This window comes from Copadichromis virginalis, linkage group LG11, assembly GCF_057382275.1.
Source record: "Copadichromis virginalis isolate Kocher_CV1m ecotype Utaka linkage group LG11, C_Virginalis_male_GT1.1, whole genome shotgun sequence".
Lineage (NCBI taxonomy): Eukaryota > Metazoa > Chordata > Actinopteri > Cichliformes > Cichlidae > Copadichromis > Copadichromis virginalis.
In genome coordinates this window covers 30,927,327-30,947,864 of record NC_140628.1, presented here as the reverse complement: position 1 = coordinate 30,947,864, position 20,538 = coordinate 30,927,327, and the positions used below count along the sequence as shown (strand labels likewise).

Sequence of the window (20,538 nt, the reverse complement as noted above, 5' to 3'; positions counted from 1 at the left end):
TATTCTTTTTTGTTGTTTACTGTTGAACTCCGTATACTCAAGCTGATGAAGCTGATGAACACTAAGGGAAATTAGTTAAACAATAGCCATAAAGAAGTCATTAAAGTTCCAACACAAGAAAAACTTCCAGGTATGCTTAACACAACCGAGTCACTGCTGATGTAATGAATGTTATAAATTTCATCACAGCTGGAGCAGCTCTTTGTCCTTCCAGAGAAACTTTTAAAGCTTCCTGAGGATCACTCTTGTGCTCCAGCTGCTTTTAGAAATGCAACTGAGTGGTCTGGCCAGACTACATCAGATTTGAGGGTCTGTTTTCTTTTTGTTCCTCAAGGGCTTCACAGATAAAATGATGAAAACTCTTTCATCAAACCTTTTCATCTCCCTTTGCTCTTTTTTTTTTTGAAGAGCAAAGCACATCTCTGTCACTCGATGGCAGAAATTGTTCAGTTTAGAAACTAGAAGAAAGATAGACCAACCACAGATCAGAGTGCAATGTTATCAAATGCAAATGACATATATACAAGTATTGATTTACAATGTATGCAATATCCTGAGAACAGTATTAATCCAATGTACAATGTAACTGTAATTTAGCTTTGTGATCAGAGAATTTCCAGGTAGATGCCCGTCTCTGCATCTTCCACAGCTGTACCCTGCACCTCTCTTACGCCTCTGACTTCCTGACCAGCTTCTTGGTTAATTCTTCCACCTGGTCCAGGTCTTCGTCTCTCCCCACCTCTCCTGCCCATTGGACGGATCTAAAAAAAAAGGGAGAGCAGCTGTTTGCACTGGAATAAGTGATTTGCTATTTCCTCTGGAAAAACTGTGCACTGAAAGATCAAGGTTATCAAATACCTGCTTAGTGCGGACAAAAAGAGGCGTGCAGTTCTGGTAAACAAGCTGGTAGCTGCCATTGGTGTAAACATGAGTCACTTCTGTGCAGTTTATATATAGAGGCATCCTGTCCTGATAAATTTCCAATCCTCCAGGATACATGGTGGGATGTCTTCTTAGAATGTGCCTGAGAGAAGCAGAACAGGTATTTGATAGACTTGATAATTAGGCGTGACACAATCCAAGCAAACTTTTAACAGGAAATGTTTCTGTACATACTTTCTAGCTCTCTTTTTGCAGCAGTAGACAAGAAGGGCCAGGAGGAATATGACCAGGACAGCAGTGACAGCAGGTAAAACCAACCACAGGAAAAATGCTATCTCTGTATGTGGACCACAAGAGCAGCAGTGGATCAGCATATAGTGTCCCATCACTGGATTATATCAACTTCAAACTTCAGTGCAAACAAGAAAAATCAGATTTTTCAATCATAGCTCAAGAAAATTATTTGGTTTTCTTTGCAGCTTCTTTTCTTCTACTTGTGTTTTTAAGCTGCAGGCATGCTGCACAGAAGTTTCAACACAAGCAAGACATCAGAGTGAATAAACAAGAGGCAGGGCTGTTGTCTTTCTTAGTATGGAAAAACAGTGCTTTGAACACACCTTCTTCTCCCTGCAGCAAGACCAGCGAGTCGTTTCCCAGAGCGTTGAAAGCAAAGCAAATCACCATCTGAGGTTTTTCCATTTGCCCTCTCAGAATAGCCGTTAGCACAGTGGGCTCTGATGTTACAGACACGTTGTAATCTTGAGGTGGAACAGACCCATTAACGCTCCAGGTGATTGCAGGTTTAGGGTTGGAGTCGACCGAACACTGGCACACCACCTCTGATTCCTCTACAGTACAGGTAGAGGAGAGCTGGATGATGGCCGGCTTATCTGGAAGAGATAATACTGTCATTAGGTTCTCAATAATATTTATGAGGATATATCTACACAAAACACAGGATCTAAGGATTAAAAGGCAATTTTATAATATTTTGAATGGGTTGGATGAGAAATTTACAGAAAATGAGTTGCCTTCTAGCCTACTTGGCGTATGTAAAAACAACAGTTCATTCACTATTTATTGGCTGTGATTAGTGTCTTTACAGGCCTTGCAGACTGTTTGGTCAGTGAAATCAAATAGATGCATGCAGAAGCTCCACATTTAACTCTGTGTAAGACAAACTCATTGGGATTTAATTGTCCTGCTTATCACCCAGTACACATAACAATGTACTGGGTGATAAACAGGTTTTTTGCCCTTTATTTTCAAATCCATCCTGGTTAATGTATAATCACCTGTTTTTTGTTTCTCTCAATGGCTGCTCTGCAGTTTGCTCTATCTTCACACAACAAAAGCTTATTGTCTTTCCCTTAATTTTTGTGTTTCTGTCATGGACCAACCTACTTACATGACTGAAACTTAACAATTGCTTTTTCTCCTGGGAGAGTTCAAAGTTCAGATTTCAGTTTTTACTTGTCAGTTGGATTTGAATTATGCACCTGTAGTTGTTTTATTTTCCTTTTATTATCCCCCTCATCTGTTTTTATCAAGCTCTACTTGTTGAACCTTGTTAATTTGATGCCAAATAAATGCCTGGTTAAATCAAATCCTATGGTTTGGTTAGTTGGGTGCAACCTAACAACACGTATATATGGGATGCAGAGAAGACCAAGAAGCGGTAGAATTACATTGTATATTAAGAGTTGTGGGTCGCGATTCTCCTCGGCCAATCAGGTTCTGAGCTACGCACCGGACCCTCATATCTCGTGTCACGTTGTACAGCCGGACTGTGTGCGTTCGCTGGTTGAGGTGCACAGTGCGGCCATGTTGACTATAGGACCAGTGGTACTCTGTTGCTGGAGGGTCAGCTTTACATGAGCACATGAGCAGTGCATTGCCCCCCTCCTTCACTGCCAGGGTCTGGACTTGAATCTTCACATCTTTTGGAGGAACTAAGAGCATTAAAAGGGAAAAAGAAAGGTTTTAGCTTACTGAGCCAGGAGCACAAATACACGTGTCAAATTTATACTTACACGTCACATGTAGGTCCTTCAAAGTGGATAGTGTTTTAGGGCCTGGGAAGATGACCTGACACCTGAGCTTGGGCTTCACCTGGTGTGTTACAGTAAAGGTCAAAGAGGCCAGTAAAATTTTCCTGTGGGGATCTGGGTAGAGTGTCTGTACTTCCCCAGGTTCAGTTATATTCTTCTGGGCTCCTCGCTCCCACCTCCACTGCAGATCAGGCAGTCTGGAGGGGCAGTGGTAGTTGACAGAGCAGTTCAGGGTGACCAGTTGTCCTTCTGTGGCTGACATGATGCCGCTGATGACAGGAGCTTCAGGGGTGTCTGCCAAGAAGGAAAATCTCCATCATTATGATTTTAACACTTTAGTGTATTAAAAACATAAAAATCATACAAGCAAAAAGACGAATTCTCTTACAACAACCATTAGTGCTAGAACTACTGAACAAGTCTACTCATATGTGATAGAAACAAAACTGTTTAATGAATAATCCCATATTTCTTCTTTTGTGTTTTTCCTGTAGTTGATATTGATTCACCCCCAAACAGCTAGTCGGGCTTCTTCCTGTTAAACCAGAGTTTTTCCTTCCCAGTCTCATGAAGTTCTTGCTAAGATGGCGCTGTGTGATTGTTAGGGTCTTTTACCTAAAATATAAAGTGTGTTGAGTGACTATAGTTGTGAATTGGCGCTCTATAAAGAAAATGTGAATTTTTATTTATAAATGTAAAGATAAAAAGAAATGCTTAATGCTCTTCCTGTACATTTATTTTAGATTTAAGAAAATATGTTTTCACGGGAAACATTTTAAAGTTTATTTAATAGTTAATCTGCTTAAGACACATATGCACTTCATGCAGCTTTTTTTTTAAATATAACTTTCAATGCGGGGGATTCTCTATTGTCTGATTGTACTAATAATTCTTCTATGTAATATTTATCATGTGAAAAAAATCAAAGTGTTTTAAAAAGTAGAAAAGAGGACATGCATTGTTTTCCTCACTCACAAATACGGTCCAGATTGAAGCTCCTTGGCTTCCCCCAGAGTGAGTCGCCCACTGTCTTCAGAGAAATTTCAAACACCTGGGGGTCATCCTCCCTGATCCTTTCGATTTTCACTGAGCAGTCACCATCTGCGATTTCGCCAAAGAGGGATGCTCTGCCTTGGAAATCCCTGCTCACTTGGCCTTTGTCCTGGCTGTTAAAAGCGGTGCTCTGAAGAGGAAAAAAAGGGCCACCACCTCTGAACCTTAGCCGCACATCTACCCACTGCTTCCTCCCTCTAATAGGATGAGGGGCTGGAGGCGTAAAGGAGCAGGGAATAACCACACAGGTGCCCACCAGAGCCTGGACACGGTCAGGGACTGAGGGTACAGGAGAGACAGCCTGCACCCCCCTCCACAATGTTGCTGTTGTACAGAAAGCACAGAAAATCATTTATCCAGCATTATTCGACAGTAGATTGAACTTTACATAATTGAGACACAGCAGTGATATTTCACAGTTTTATTATGACAACTAAAAAGCATAAGAGAATGTCTCAAGGACACGGCTGATTAAAATATTTCATATATTTAAAAAAGAAGCTGTAAAAGCTGTAACAGCATTGATTTCTTGAGACTGTATAGAAAGGTCATCGTAAAAACTAAACTTTATATGACAAGAGGTTTGTGCTATCTGGAAATCTTACAAATACCACACTGTTTTGCAACAGTTGTATATTTAGAAAGAGGAAGAGAGCAGCTGGAGTTTTAACTCTGTTAATAGTTAAATCTACTATTCAGACTGCAAAACATGTCTATGTTCTTGTAATGAAAAACATTTGTTTTAAGTTATAAAAATGTAGAGCATTTTATTACAAAATTACAATCTGATTTGTTAGTATTTAATTTTCATCAGCACAAAATATTTTGCAGAAAACATTCAAAAGACAAAAAAAGTACTTAAAATAAACCTCTTATATTGATAATTTAGGAGAAGCCAGTGGAGCACAGGGATTCATTAAATTACACCACATGGCAAACGTCCTCCAAATGTAGCCAAAAAGCAACTATGTTAATTTTTTGGAATTTCTTTTTTTTTCAAGAAAGTTTAAAGTATATTTAAAATGATCAATAATTTGTTTAATTACTTACCAAAAATCAGAGGACACACAAGGAAGACGATGTCTGCCTGCATGTCTGCAGCCCTGCTCTGATGGCTCAGACAGGGAAGGATGAACAAAGGCGCAAAGAGGGGGAAGCTTGATTGTTTCATTATGCAACTGGTACTATGACTTCCTGTGATGCCCCCCTCAAACGTCCATTATCAAATGACTGTTTATTATATTTGTTTATTTTACCTCCACTTATCTTTGTCGCTCATAGTGTAATTATAAAACAAATAAATCATAGGGTTATAACTTTAGAATATATATAGCTTATAAATGATCCAAAAATCATTAAAGTGCTGAAGTCCTTTTTGCAAAGGAAAGAAAGACCTCAGCAAGCAGCTATGAGACAGCACATGACAGTGAGTGAGTCACTCTCATGCTGTTGCCCAGTTCCTCAAAGGGACTAGCAACTCAAATCTGATACATTTCTCATTCCCTGTGTACGGACCAGCCAAACCACAATAGTGAAAAAAAAAAGAGTGTGGAAAAAAAGAGGGGTTTGAATATTAACTTTTTAGTGACATATTTGCTATGCTGTTGACAGCAAATGTCTGCATGTGTGTAAGTAGGTCATCACGGATGAAGGGGGAAAGTGTAATATTGAAACTTTATGAAGTTGAAGCATTTAAATAAGAATTGTCTGTGAAGGTTCTCAGTCATCCAGGTCATCGTAGTCTAAGGAACTTGGAAAGAAAAGCGTCTTAAAGAAGTCCAGACGCTTTTCTTTCCAAGCTCCTTAGATTAAATAAGAATTGTTTTCTCTATTATCGTACATTGAGACATATTTCGTAAACTGAATTTGGCATAAATAATTTTAGGGCACTTAGTCTTTATTTAACACCTTTTAAAATGATCTGACTAAATATATTAATATGAGTAATTTCATTTCCATGCAGTGTGTAGTGACAGAGCAGATATTCAACACAGACTACATGTGGAACAACTTTTATAACTTATTTTAAATTTGTTTCCATTTTGTTGCAGTTATTGTCATTATCACCTTGAGATAAATTTTTCTTCAGGCTCAAACAAAACCAAGTAATCAGAGTCGGGTACAAAGGCTTTAACTGCTTGAACTCTGGACCCTTTCAAAGCTTGTTTGAATTGCTGCTTGCACCTCCCTGCTCCTTAAAACAGACTGCAAACTGCCTTCGTGCCAAAACTCAAGACTGCAATGGCAACACCAGATGTGGATTAAAACCACAGCTTAATGTAAAGATACTACAGTGCACGGATAAGGTATGTGTTGAGAATGGTACCGTTTGTACAGAAATCCTTATTGTTGTTCATGTGCATAAATGCAGTTTGGTATATGTGTGAGAACTGAAACATCAAAGTTTGGGTCTTCTCTTATATTACTGAATACAGTAACAATTCATTTAAAGCTTTGATTACTTTTTTGCTTTGGGGGTCAGCACTATTGTAAGAAGTTATGAGCTCAGCTCAGCAGCTGCTCCGTTCTCAGAGAGACTTATTGCTGAAGTGGACATGTGACCATCCAGCGCCCTTGCTGCGTTGGCTCCGTGATGCCGAGGTGCTTTCGTCTGCCTGCTACCTGTCTTTGCTGGAGAGGTCGCCTTCCAATGCTGTGGCAAAGGCACTGGAGACAGTGTGTGCCACAGAGGACAGCAGCCAAAAGTTCCTGCAGGTGTTAAGGGAAGTGCAGGATTACTACTGCAGAGACCTGCAGGTCTGGGTCGAGAGACACTGCAGGAACGATGCAGTCACTAAATCAGCACCTACATCTGTGAAAGTTGAAGGTGAGGCTGCTTTAATGTGCTGGTTTTTACATAAACAGGTGTAACTGAAGTTAATCTTCTTTGCAACCTTGAGCTGATTGTGAGGGGCTGTTAATAGAAGACAACTTTTACAACCTATTGAGGAAAGACATGAAAGAAGATTAGATGCAGGGTACAATCAGCTTTGATGCCTCGCCAGGATTTTTTTTTTTTTTTTTTTTTACTTTGGTGAGAGTTTTAAGAGATAATGGACATTGAGCTCAACTATCATAAGTTAAAATGTGTCAGTGATTTGGATATTTGGATCAGGTATTCATAGTTCCCTGATGATGAGACTCAGGGATATGAAAATGCTCAGTCAGCAGAGTCACCTGTGAATCTGACATTTTAAACAAATGCATATAAAATAACTATAAATTATTCTATGATTTCAACAGACAAGAAGTCCAAAAACCCCATTGCTAAACTGTTTAAAGCAAAGAGCAAAGGATTCACCCTCACCACTGACGTTAATGGTATGAATTCATTGTTTCATCAAAAAAAATGTTTACATATGAATTATATAGTAGTGTTCGTTATTTCTGGTATGTTTTCTTTATAGAGATAAGCAATAAATGTTGTCCTGTTTTTTTAAATTTATAATTCCTGGTTTCATTTTTTGCTGTATATGGAATTTGTGTATGAATTTGAATGTATGCCTTGATTTACCGTTATACTGTAAAAAAGGGTTATTCTGAACTGTTAATCACACAAACTTCTCTACTTGAGTCTATAAAAAAATGTATATAGAGCTGGAAATGGACATAATCAGTCAATTTAAAATGTAAACTGACATTAGGCAAATGCAATTTTTCGTGATTTGATTCCTGTGCTTGCAATCAAGTAAGGAGATCTGACTTTCATATTGCAGCTAAGGAAGAGCCAAAATCTTGCAGAAGTCTAAAGTTGGCCAGCAGCCGAGGTAGGATGAAAACAGGTCAACTGAATTCAAGAAGCCACAATCTTTATCTTATAAAACACTGCAGAATAATGTAATTTAGTTTTTTAAAAATATCTTTATCTTCTATTCCAGTTTCAATTTCTGCCCATAAAACAACCTTACTGAAACGCACAGAGCAGTTAAAATGTTACTCAGAGGGAAACAGGGAGGCTTCAAACTCAGCTTCTCACATCGAGATCCGCTACACTGACCTTTTCGTGACAGAAGACAATGACTTAGTTGACAGTAGCCAACATGAGTACTTTGCCTTGGCGGGCAGACGTGCTCGCATCTATGTCCACCAGGCCTGCCAGCGTATCCGGCCCGGTCATCTTTTGAGCCCCCAAGAAGCATTGGGACGAGCCCCTAAAAGGGTGAAAGTGAAGGGTATTGCAGGTATAGGAAAGAGTGTGGCAGTACAGAGATTGGTCTACGAGTGGGCAATTGGGAAGAACATGCGTGAATTCACCTGCATTTTTGACCTACGCTTCAGAGAGCTCAATCTAGTTGATAAACCACTGAGTTTACTGGAGCTTCTTGAACAACGGTTCCGATACCTAAAGGAGGCTCTACCTGACCTGCTCACCACACCAAGATCATTGCTTTTCATCTTAGATGGTTTAGATGAGTTTAAATCCCCTCTGGACTGGAACAGACCAGACAAAAACATTGATGTAAAATCAAACGTTCTGGTGTCAGAGCTGATGGTGGCTTTGATAAAAGGAAGCCTTCTTCCAGAAGCATCAGTCATAATTACAACAAGGCCATCTACAGAAGCTCCCAAGCGTTTCTTCCAGAGATGTTGTGTGGTGCTGGGCTTTGAGGAGGACCAGGTGAAGGAGTACACTGCCAAGTTTTACAAAGACAGTGAAGTTGCTCAAAAGGTGTATGATTACATTGTGAACAATGACAACCTATTTGTGCTTTCCTTCATCCCTCTTTATTGCTACATCATCTGTACCGCTATGGCTGAGTTCTTCTCTTCACAGCCTAACAATGCTGGTGAATCGAAGTCTCTGGAGTTAAGCCCACCCAGAACAGTCAGCGAGGTTTATTTCTGCTATTTGTTTACAGCAGTCAAACACCATGGACTAAAAGGGAGGACAGAGAGAAGCACACCTAGATCAGAGGTTCTTAGCCTAGCTAAACAACAACTGATGAAACTGGGGAAACTGGCTTATGAAAACCTTCTACAAAAGAAGATATTGTTTGATAAAGCAGATTTGGAGAACTACGGTGTCACACCTGCTGATGTTCAGAGCACCTTCCTCTGTCATATCCTCCAGCCTATTAAAGAGGAGACAGTGGAGATGTTTTCTTTCTTCCACCTTACTGTTCAAGAACATCTAGCTGCCTTGTACTGCGCAATCAACCTCTCCAGCCAGGACGACATAATACAAGCTCTTGACTTTTGGTGCTTCGGGGTACGTCCATCGTCCTCTACTGCTGCACCCCTTCAAAATTTACACCTTAGCGTGGATAAGCTCGAAAGTCTCCAAATGTTCACACGTTTCTTCATGGGAATGCTGCGAGCACGGTTGTCAGGCCATTTAGAAGGTCTTGTGCATTCTCCCATCGAGCAAGAGGACAGCATCCCCAACAGGCTCGGTTTGTGGTTCCGAGATCAGTTTAAAACCAGGGAGCTGGAAAACCAGGTAGCCCTAAATCTTCTCCACTGTCTGATGGAGTTCCACATGAAGGAAACCACTAGCTTTGCAGCACCAGAGATCACAAAACTCAACCTGTTTAAAATGAAGCTCAGTGTTGTGGACTGTGCAGCGATACACTACGTGCTGCAGTTTTCCCCACACAAGCTGCAAGAGCTCAACTTGGGCTACTCTAACATCGGAAACCAAGGACTCAACAGACTGAGACCAATTCTACATCGATGTGAATCTCTCTAGTGAGTAGCTCATTTTATATTCACTTAAAAATATATACTGCAGTTAAAATAAAATAAAAATAAGTTGGGATTTGAGCTTTCCAGCTCTTTGATGCCATTCTGTGGGGAGCTTGCATATTCCCCCCGTGTCTGCATGCTTCTCTCTATGTGTGTTAGCTCTGTGATGGATGTGAACCCTGCCTTCTGTTTAATGCATGCTGGGATGGACCCAAACCCCCTTACATGTAAGACGGCCAAAAACAATGTTGACCAAAAGTTTCTTTCTTTCAGTTTGAGATACAACTGCCTGGATAAGCAAGCAGCTATTTTAGAATCTGCCATCCTGAAATCAAATGAGTGCCAAGTGAAGAAGCTCTTGTAAGTCATTTAAAATATTCAACACTCAGGTGAAAATTATTTTTTAGAACCTACAGTGAGTGACTGCCTTAAATGTTATGTTTTAGCCATTTACATGGAAAGTAGTCCAAAAACATATTTATCATAGAAATATTGCATAGCTGCATTGTGAAATGCAGGATGACTGGACTCAAATTCAGACTGGACAGTAAGTTAACAAAAAACAAGCCCTTATTAGAGGTGATAATATCCTAAACACAAACCTTACAGAAAAGAAGAGCGCTGGAGAAAAAACTGTGACCGCACCATGAACTATCAACACAGGGACAAAGTATGATGCGAAGGAAAACACGGGCATGGTTGGACACAGAAACAGGAGGGAAACTAAACATAGCTGAACATCACTGAGATAAACACAAGAGAGAGAATCTAATGAAGTAAAACAGGATTTTAAAAAAGACTCAAAACTCTGGAAGATATATGAATAAAACCAAAACCAAATCAGGAACTAAAACTTAGCTAGAAATAAATTAAAAACTAGGAACAATAATTAAAGCCATCCATCCAGCTAATAAAGACTACTAAATAAAGATGCGCAGACAAGAGACATATACAGGGATATTGGAGGAGGCTTGGGAAATAAATCAAAATCCAAAGAATCTGACACAAATAAACTCCAGAGACTTACCGAAATTAGATTTGAAAAGTGGAAAAAACTAAAGGCCAAGCATCCAAAACACTAAAGGTGTAACTGAAAGGCAAAACTCAGGGGCCAAGACAAACTAATTAAAGATTAGCTTTATTTCTCAAACTCTTTTGCACAGACACCCTACATATACATGAAAATTGTAATGCAATTTAATATATTTAGTTATAGTGTGATTAATCAATTAATGTGTCCTGAACTGAGAAAACTAGCAGAGAATTAATGGAAGCAAGCAACCAATTAAAATAATTGATTTAATCCAAGTTTTTTGCTTAAACCGATGCTTTGCAATTATAGGATAATGACACTTCTGGTGAGTAGTGTGAGATTTGTAGAGATTGTGTTTTTGATTGCCACAAAAAATGCTTTTCCCCATGACTTTTCAAAACCTTGACATTTTTTGATATAAGCAGCACACGCAGAATATGTTTCCTGCTTCTGTGTACAGTATGTGCGGCAACAACCTGGGTCCTGAGGGGGGTTTGGAGCTGTGGAATGCTTTGGAGAACAACAACACTGTGGAGGAACTTTATTTGGACATCACCGGCATCACAGAGAGAGGAACAGAAAACATTGTCAACTGTCTCAGCAAAAACACTTCTCTGAAGACACTGACGTAAGATTAAAAAATAAATCTGCATGTGTCCAATGCACTCCATGTTATACCACTGCCATCTTTAATCTGGGTTCCTTTTTTTTAAATGTTAGATAATAGCTGAGGGTTGTAAAAAGGCATGTCCAAAAATCTGTTAACCAGTGATTTCTTCATTGTACAGCATTGTTGGAAATGACATTGGAGCAACTGGGAGGAGAAGACTGAAGGAACTGGAGAAACGTCGGCCGGAACTCAGGATCATTGCAAACTTTGTGGATGACCTTGGGTTACTTCAGGCATACTTGGATTGGGTGGAGGAGATCCGGACTGACAGAGACCAGATGGACTCCGTCAAGAATGCGGATGCCCTGCAGTCAGTGCTGAAGGGGCTGCAGGTGGCAGGGACAATGGAAAAGGGGGCGAATGCAGAGAAAGCCAAGGAGCTTCAAACAAAGATTGAGGAGCTACTGAACTATTCTACAGAAGTGATTAGAGGCAAATGATCACACAGAAATGAACCATCTCAACTATTAAATCTTACGGTCTGACTTCAAGTTGTGAAAGTAGATCCTAAAAACCCAGACAGGTGTGTTAATAACTTAAAACCACCTGTAATACTGCTTAATCATCTGGAGAATTAACAATTTCAACCTGATAACATGCTTTAGATGTTTAAATTGTCATTGAACCCGAGAGAACTTTTAATAGATTAGTATGTTCTTTGTGATTAACCTTCTATGACTGACAACACTGTACCTGCACATTTTTTGAATGGTCAATTGGACTCTAAATACAACTGATACTATCATTAGTTAATATTACAAGATTCACATAATTACAATGATTTTTAAGTGTTTTTAAGTGTCAGTGTGATAATTTAGAAGTCGGCTCTTTTCCAAACTCAGTTGGAATTAATAAATTAACACGCTGCCCTCTAGTGTCCACATGTTTTACACCAAAGAGAGAAGAAATTCTTCAACATCACAGAAACTCTGAGCTGAAAGTAAAATTCAGCTCGAATGAAGCAAATCTTTCTTTTTACGTATTAAAGAAAAATAAATTGTATTCATTTAAAAAAAAAATAACAAGAAAATGGAAAGAAAGCAGAATGGACAAGAAAATGTTTCTATTATTGTTTACAAGGTAGGCCATCCATTCACTTTCTTTGTTGTTAAAATACAAATAAAAAACGTATTTTTCAAATAAAACTTCCAATTTTTCCATAATTTGTTGTCAAAGACATATTTTTTTTATTTATGTCTCTACACCACGACAATGGAATCAGTATGCATTTTGTGAGTCTCATGAATAAAGCGCTCTGTTGGTTGTTGACATTGACAGCAGTGATCTGAAAGGCAGAAAGCAGAACTACAATGACATTTAAAGAAAAGACACCAGGGACCGAAAAAATCGGACTATTCATGTCAACACACAATATTACTATTAGCTAATTGTCATAACAGTCAAAGTTAATTCAGCAATGAATTTTAATTGTGACTAGTTTTTAGCTTATATGGAAGCCAGCAAACAAGTCATAATCATATCCATGACACTGCTGAACAATTAGAAGTCTCCAGCTCAGAGCTAGCATATGAACACACTACCACCTAGTGTTAGGATAAGGGGTTGTTTGTTGTTTCCAGTTCTTAGTTTCTAGTTTCTGAGTTTTCTATTTAGTTTGTGTTTCTAATACAGCAATAAAGCTGCCTCTTTTCATTCATCCTGTCCTTTATTTGGGTCCTCATCCTGCCTGCCACACAGCTACACTTGACATAGTAGTAACATGCAGCAACATACTAACATACTATGTAAGTAATAGATATTCCTAGGTATCTATAAGTATAGATATGTACATGATGTATTTTATTTGACTTTTTGTTACGGAGTGAGAAACTTTCTGTTTAGTGTAATGCAGAGGAACATTATAGCTACTGGTTTTGGACAGAGAAGGGTTTGATTGTCATGGTTTGGTGCTGATTTGGGGTTCTTCTGTGGCCTTTTATTTATTAATTTATTAATTAATTTATTAATTTTTTTTTGGACTTTGTTTCTGTGTTTTGTTCTGTTGCTTTCCGGGCTCCAGTGTTTGCACTTTTTTTTGTTCTGTTGTTTCTGGCTCCTTGTGCCCTCCATCCTGTTTCCCCCGCCGCCCACCCTGGTTGGGTTGTTTTTGTTTTTTTGGTTTTGATGTTTTGGTTTGGGCTGTCTGGAAGCCAGCCCTTAAGGCGGGGGGGGGGGGGGGGGGGGGGCGGGGGGGGGGGGTACTGTTAGGATGCCTGGGTCGTTGACCCAGGGTTTTTGAGTTTATGATATTATTTATACTGTCTAGTTTTTGGTTTCTTTGAGTTCTGTCTTTTGGCTTAGGTCTCTGTCTTCTTTAGTTGCTCTGTCTCCCCTATCACCTGTATCCCCTTGTCTAGTTCGCGTCTATGTGTATCTTAAGTTCCTATATCCCCGTGTTCAGTCAGTGTTTGTGTCTGCCCTGTTCCCACGTCTGTGTTTCCCTCCTGTTACTCATTTCCTGATAGCTCCCTCTGTGTATTTAAGCCCTGTGTTTCTCTGTGTCCGTGTTGTGATCTACCGTTTATTTTTGCTGTGTGTTTTGTCAATCTGCCGGTGTTAGTTTATTTTTGACCTTTTTCCAGTTATGTTATGTTTGAGTTCAGCATTAAAGCTGTTTTTGGTTTAAGTTCTGTCTCCGGAGTCTGCACTTTGGGTCCTATTCCTGCCTGCACACAGCCACACCTAACAGAAAGAATGTAAGTTTTTATATCTTAAATATCAGAGAAATATCAAAGTTTTATGCAAAGCTAACATTTCTATCATTCTTTGAGTCACTGTGATTTAGATTAAACATCATATTTGTCGAGGAAAAAGTTCCACAGGAAAAAGGTGAAGGATTTTCTTTTTCTCTCGTCTATCATGTTTATGAACATAACTTTTTGAAATAAGAGCTCTACGCTGGTATCTTAGCAGATTTTTTGAGGCTGAATAATTATCCTCGTAGTGACAGTAGTTACATGCAAGCGCTGGGCTTTGCAAAATTACCATTACTGTCATTGTCACATATTTTAAAGATAATAATGAGCCCTGTTACTGAGTGAAAAAATGTGCTGTATCACGCTGTTATCTTGAGCTAACGCACTAAAAATATTCTCAAACATCATTTGAGAGTTTTAACAGAATACATAAAAAAATAATTTACTTCACTTTTCACCATAACAGCTTGTCACTGGTAATGTTTAACAAATAATCATGTAAATTGTTTCATGTGCAAACTTCAGACTCCTTTAAACTTCACTTTTTTGTAAGAAGATGGCTGGAACTCTGACTTTTCTTCTCATTAGTTCTCTGCTGCAGGGTGAGTGAAAGAAAATCAGCATCATGTAAAGATTATTATTTAACATGAAACATCTACTAAACTACAAAGGGTGTCCATTTATTAGATATTTAACAGTAAAAATATTTAGCATTTGTACCTGAATTACACACTGAAGTCCTAAAAGCAGTGATAACTCTGGATAAAGGCTACAATAATTAAAACTGTACTGTTGCTGTAAATTACTGTTTGCATTTCTTTTTTACAATTCATTGTGTTGTGTTTTAGGTGCACTGTGTGAAACGTTCAACATCAATATGCCACAGAATATAAATGTTTTGAGAGGCTCCTGTGTGACCATCCCCTGCTCCTTTGATGTTGAGAGCAAATTTGAAAATAACTTAGATGATACATGTGAAGCATATTGGAGTAATTCAACTTCATTTAACAGTAAAAATGCAAAACTAAAGCCAACTAAAGAAATGACAGGACACTTAAAAAAGAAAGACTGCACCACAACTTTCAATAATGCAAGTCTTCTTCAAAGTACTAAATATTACTTCAGACTGGATTGTAATAATGCACTGAAATACATTTTTACACAAGCTGGTGTAGACATTTTATTCATAGGTAAGTTTTTATATAAATGACACGAGTCAAGCTGCTTTGACTTCATTGTGAATTCACTGGATTTTACACAGCATATAAAAACCTGAAATGAAATACTGCTCATTTCTTTATTGACTGATCTTTTTGCCAGATGATCCTCCCTCTCCGACTCTGACTCCATCCACACTGGAGGTGGAGGAGGGAGCCTCAGTGAGTCTGACGTGCTCTGCTCCAGCTCCATGTTGGTCTCATCCTCCAGCTCTGACATGGAGCCCTAACCTGGGTCAGAGTCAGGAAACACTGCAGGAGAATCAGGACAAAACTAAAGTCAAGACCTCTGTTATGAATTTCACTGCTTCTCACCTCCATCATGGAAATAAAATCTCCTGCACTGCTGTCTACCAGAAACAAGATGGTAGCCCTGATGTCACTGCTGAAACAAGTTTAACTCCTGATATTTCATGTGAGTTTATTTGTCCTCTACTGTAAATAATGTCACTGCTATTGACTTGCTTTTCTTGACTTTGTTCAAATTAGACATAAAACAGCTAGTAACGTAATGATTTTAGTTATTCTGCAATCATGACTTCTCTGGGATTTGCAAAACATAATGGAAGACTTAAGCTCCTAAATGTTGATAAATATACAAACTTTTCCTTTTAAATTGATTTCCTTGATGTATGATTGTCTTAATGATTAAAGTCAACTGCAGGTCTTCCTTTCTGAGAATATATGACCTAAAATATCCAGTAAAACATACAATTTCCAAGCAATATTGTTTACTTCTGTAGGAACTCTCTAATACTGGCTTAGAATAAAGCAATTCTACATGTAATGAGTCACATTTGACAATTTTTTAAAGTTTAAACTACAATTCTTATTTTTTGTCATATTAACATGTAGGTTTTTTTAAAAAAAAAAAAATTAGTTATTTCACTTTACACATGTGTTTGTATACGTTTTTAATTTCACTCTGGTGCTCAAACTGGAAAGTATTTGCAGAGCAGTTTTACTTTTGTCACTTAGCTTTATGGTCTGTAGTGGCACGTTCCATTAACAATTCAGTCAGAGTGCAAAAGAAGCTGTGATGTCTGTCTTTCATAATATTAAAGTGAACAAATTACCTTTCAATTTCATTAATATTCCTACTTTATTGATTACATGCCCTGACTATTATCCAAATAGAATTCTATTCGTATGATTGAATGGGGACACTGTGTACTGTGTGGAGTTTGCATATTCTTCCTGTCTGATTGGGTTCTGTCATGGCACTCTGGCTTCCTCCCACAGTTCAGAGATGTGCACAGGGTTTGGTTAACTAGTGATTGTTAACTTCCCGGACTTGAGTATACGAGTGTCTCTATATGTTAGTTCAGTAACAGATTAGCGACTGGTCCAGGGTGTATCCTGCCTCCTGCCACATGCCAACTGGGACATGCTCCAGATCCCTAGCGACTCTGAACTGGAGAAGTAGAAAAAATGGAATCGACTGTAGTACAATATACAAATTATTGTAATGAAATTAAAAGCATTATCTTTTTCAGGTGAAACGTGGGGGATCACAATGCCACAGAATATAAATGTCGTGAGTGGATCCTGTGTGATCATCCCCTGCTTCTTTGATGTAGAGAAGAGCTATAAAAACATGTTAGATCATACATGTGAAGCATATTGGGTCAGTGGAGCTGCAAAACTGCTTGCAACTAAAGACATGACAGGAGACTTAACAAAGAAAGACTGCACCACAACTTTCAATAATGCAAATCTTCTTCAAAGAAGTAAATACTACTTCAAACTGGAGTGTAATAATGCACTGATATACACTTTTAAACAAGCTGGTGTAGATATTTCATTCATAGGTAAGTTTTTATATCCATATAAAGACAATTCATGTGAATAAATGACACGAGTCAAGCTGCTTTGACTTTGACATTGTGAATTTACTGGATTTAACAGAGCAAAAAAAAACAACCCTTAAATTAATTACTGCTCATTTCTTTATTGACTGATGAAAATATTTCTTCCCACCACAAGATCCTCCCTCACCGACTCTGACTCCATCCACACTGGAGGTGGAGGAGGGAGCCTCAGTGAGTCTGACGTGCTCTGCTCCAGCTCCAGCTCCATGTTGGTCTCATCCTCCAGCTCTGACATGGAGCCCTAACCTGGGTCAGAGTCAGGAGACACTGCAGGAGAATCAGGACAAAACTAAAGTCAGGACCTCTGTTATGAATTTCAATGCTTCTCACCTCCATCATGGAAATAAAATCTCCTGCACTGCTGTCCACCAGAAACAAGATGGTAGCCCTGATGTCACTGCTGAAACAAGTTTAACTCCTGATATTTCATGTGAGTTTATTTTTCTCTTCTCAAATGAAATAAATAGTAATAACATTTAAATAGTAGTAGTAATGTATTTAGTAATAAATACAGTTATCTAGATCTGTTATTTATTCTCTCATTTAGTCAGTCACATTTGACAGTTGCTTTTCACTTTACAGTTTTCAGTTTCAGAGTTTCACTTACTATATATATTATCATGTATTTTCCCCAAGTTATGATATTTGTTTTGTGAATACACAACCAGTAAAACAGAATTATTAAAAAAACAAAATTCAGATAACTGTTATGTGATGTGAGAATGAGGCCCCAGTTCCAGACTCAGGCCACAGAAAATAAATAAAAAAATCAACCTTTGTTCAGGTGTAGCAGAAAAATCCAGATGGTAGCCAATAAAGTCTTTGAATGCAAACCAGGACAAATGTGAGTGAGAAAATGAATATTCAACAGTTCAATGCAACAAAGAAATGTGGGTAGATAGAGGCAATACATACACACTCATTAAATATGGATAATGAACACAAGTGGGTAAAGTGGGACTGTAGCTCAGGGGAGGTGAGGTTGAGTGTAGCTCAGGGCTGTGCAGAGATGTTTAAAGGGGCGGTGCTCAAAGTTAAAAAGGGGCACATAGAACCAGGCTGAAGCCACACCCACCAACCATCAGGAATCTAATATGGAACATCATCATACTATATCACTGTCATCAGGTGGGGACAGTGCAAAGCAAACTTAGCCCATGTTTTACCTGATGGGTACAATGTTGTTGTTGAGGGGTTACTGCTGCTCCTTCTGCTGATAGTGCTGGAGGGCAGGGCTGTGTTGGTCTGAGACTGTAAAAAGTCCTTATGAGAAATGGTTGCTGATTAAACAAGTGTCATGAAATAATAATAAAATGCAAAGATTGGTGACAGCGCTTGGAACCATAAGGCAATAAAATTGTGAGAAATAAACTAGGCTCTGCCTGTGAATCACTCTTTCTCATCTATCACTCTCCACTTGCTGTCCATCTGACAACAAGGCACACTTTGCTATTGCATTAATCTATTATTTAATTATCCACACTTAACAACTCTTGTACCTCTATAATAAAGTAATGATAGAAAATGTTATAGAACCAAAACATTGTGTTTATTATTATTTTTATACTTGAATACCTTTGCAGTGGAACAGCTGGTACATGTGTTATTGATACCTGTGCTCTTTTTAATGTAGCTGGTGAGAGATCCACTGCCTCACACAACTCCTTTTAACACTGGTTCCTCCTCATGTCCTTACAGGGCATGTTTGGACAATATCATATCATGAGTTATAATTTAAAAAATCTATACTCATAAAAAACCTTCTCCAGAATACTGTATATACTATGGCCACAAGTTTGCATCATGGTGCTGATCCAGAATAATTCCCTCATTATTTATTCCTAGTGCTATAATAATAAAGGGATAAAAATAAACAAGTAATAAACATGAAATAATGTATTTATGAGGATTCAATTTGTTTGACTGTACACTCTGTGCAGGCAGAAAGTTTATTAAATGTTTAAACTGTAAAGATACAATAATTTTGTAAAATCAGCATTTTGTCATATTTGAAATGTAAATCTAATATATTTTGTTTCTTAATGTATTTTCTTTAATAACATAGGGTGTGTTTTAAAAAAAATCATAATTATAATAATCCATAATTATTTGGATATGCGTGTCAGATTCTGTTCAGTGAAATATAAGCCCTCCAGGAAGGCGGGAAAAGCCCTGTAACTTACTTTAAAACGAAATATGTTCCCTGAAACAGTGGACAGAGCTACAGACCTTTACCCAGTTAGCTGGCAGCTAATGACCAGCACTACTTGTGCAGTTAATAAAAAGACAGGTAATGTTTGTCGCGCTGTTGCACACACAGCACGCTCATCTGTTTCAATTTGTCATACTAGGTGTACGCTGTACACCTGGTTACTGGTTTTTTTTGCATCAGTCTGCATCTCCCATTTAATTAGCTTCTTCTACAGCTCTGCATATGGTAAGCCATTTCTGCCAAATATTGCAAGTTTTCTAACACGTCTGGTTAAGAAATGGCGTAAGAAATGCAGTTTAATGCCATGGGGAAGGCCCTGCATAGTTTCAAGAAAACCGCGTTTTTGTCATGGTCCTGGGTTGGTGACTCAGCGCTTTTAGTTCGTTATCATTTTCTTGATGATGATTGTTTAAGTTCTATCTGTTATATTCAGTCTGCGTCTGTATCTGTCTGTCTATGGTGTCACCCCATCTGTTTGTGAATCTGTCTGTTTAGTTCAATGTCTTGTCTGGTTCCATGTGTCTGAGTTTCCTGTTTTATTGTGAAGGCCTGTGTCGTATGTGAGTGTGCTCAGTTTACGTTTCCCCTGTTGTCAAGGTTCGAGTTTTTGAGGAGGAGACAAACGACTGCATGGTCCTCAGTAGATGTCAAAATAGTGATTTTTATTATACATATGTACATATGGGGAAGATGAGCATCACAAGCCTCCCTTGGAGGGTCCTTAAAAAGACATCCACCTTTGTGCCTAAGGACAATAAATGTCCATTCCCCAAAAAGTGCTATAAAAACTTTATATATTCATTTTTTTTTCACTTTAAATTGGTCAGTCTATTAAAACTATTTCTCCCTGAAATATTCATATAAAGTTTTAATTATATTTTCGTTGTTTTAACCCTTTAAATCCCAGTTTCATTACATGAGCACCCTGTTTTTTTAGCCCCAAAAAACTAAATATTTTCCAAAAAGAACATTTGAAGTAATATTTGATTGTTATTATAATTAGGCCTTTAGATGGGTCAAAGATTGGCACCAACATTCATTTTGACCTGCCATTGTTTTTTTTGCAGGAGCACATTAAGAAAAATGCATCCACCTTTATACCTAAGGACAATAAATGTACATTCCTCAAAAAGTGCAATAAAAATATTAAATAATTTTTTTTTCACTT

The 20,538-nt window shown here is 38.3% G+C and overlaps 3 protein-coding genes and 1 long non-coding RNA gene across 4 annotated transcripts in view; 3 read left to right on the top strand and 1 right to left on the bottom strand.

Moving 5' to 3' along the window:
- Positions 1-441: 441 nt before the first annotated feature.
- On the bottom strand, positions 442-5,095 carry LOC146699043 (myelin-associated glycoprotein). The gene is made up of 8 exons (XM_085471982.1): positions 5,037-5,095; positions 3,909-4,310; positions 2,916-3,227; positions 2,571-2,834; positions 1,500-1,772; positions 1,117-1,219; positions 859-1,024; positions 442-761 (listed from the first exon to the last, which is right to left on the bottom strand). Exons 1-8 carry the CDS (start codon positions 5,077-5,079, stop codon positions 606-608), a joined length of 1,719 nt encoding a protein of 572 aa, XP_085328108.1. The 5' UTR covers positions 5,080-5,095; the 3' UTR covers positions 442-605.
- Positions 5,096-6,633: 1,538 nt separating this feature from the next.
- LOC146699042 (uncharacterized) lies at positions 6,634-7,753 on the top strand. The gene is made up of 3 exons (XR_014922757.1): positions 6,634-6,813; positions 7,230-7,307; positions 7,703-7,753. It is a non-coding gene; the product is annotated as an uncharacterized LOC146699042 (long non-coding RNA).
- Positions 7,754-7,758: 5 nt separating this feature from the next.
- On the top strand, positions 7,759-11,848 carry LOC146699041 (protein NLRC3-like). Its single transcript, XM_085472599.1, has 5 exons — positions 7,759-7,768; positions 7,865-9,674; positions 9,945-10,031; positions 11,165-11,332; positions 11,493-11,848. Exons 1-5 carry the CDS (start codon positions 7,759-7,761, stop codon positions 11,812-11,814), a joined length of 2,397 nt encoding a protein of 798 aa, XP_085328725.1. The 3' UTR covers positions 11,815-11,848.
- A 2,778-nt stretch (positions 11,849-14,626) lies between these two features.
- The window catches only part of LOC146699040 (B-cell receptor CD22-like), a 32,217-nt gene continuing 26,305 nt past the window's right edge, over positions 14,627-20,538 (top strand). The window contains exons 1-5 of the mRNA XM_085472598.1: positions 14,627-14,672; positions 14,919-15,260; positions 15,391-15,702; positions 16,784-17,098; positions 17,274-17,588. Of these exons, the coding sequence (XP_085328724.1) occupies positions 14,627-14,672; positions 14,919-15,260; positions 15,391-15,702; positions 16,784-17,098; positions 17,274-17,588 (1,330 nt within the window). The remainder of the gene's footprint in view (positions 14,673-14,918; positions 15,261-15,390; positions 15,703-16,783; positions 17,099-17,273; positions 17,589-20,538) is intronic.

Bases quoted from the DNA above. Each gene is read 5' to 3' on its own strand.
- LOC146699041 (XM_085472599.1), top strand. The intron at 9,675-9,944 runs GTGAGTAGCTCA...TCTTTCTTTCAG, and splicing joins CATCGATGTGAATCTCTCTA to TTTGAGATACAACTGCCTGG. The intron at 10,032-11,164 runs GTAAGTCATTTA...TTCTGTGTACAG, and splicing joins TGCCAAGTGAAGAAGCTCTT to TATGTGCGGCAACAACCTGG.
- LOC146699043 (XM_085471982.1), bottom strand. From the start codon at position 5,079: ATGCAGGCAGACATCGTCTTCCTTGTGTGTCCTCTGATTTTTG. The intron at 4,311-5,036 runs GTAAGTAATTAA...TCTGTACAACAG, and splicing joins TGTGTGTCCTCTGATTTTTG to CAACATTGTGGAGGGGGGTG. The intron at 762-858 runs GTATTTGATAAC...CTTTTTTTTTAG, and splicing joins TTTTTGTCCGCACTAAGCAG to ATCCGTCCAATGGGCAGGAG.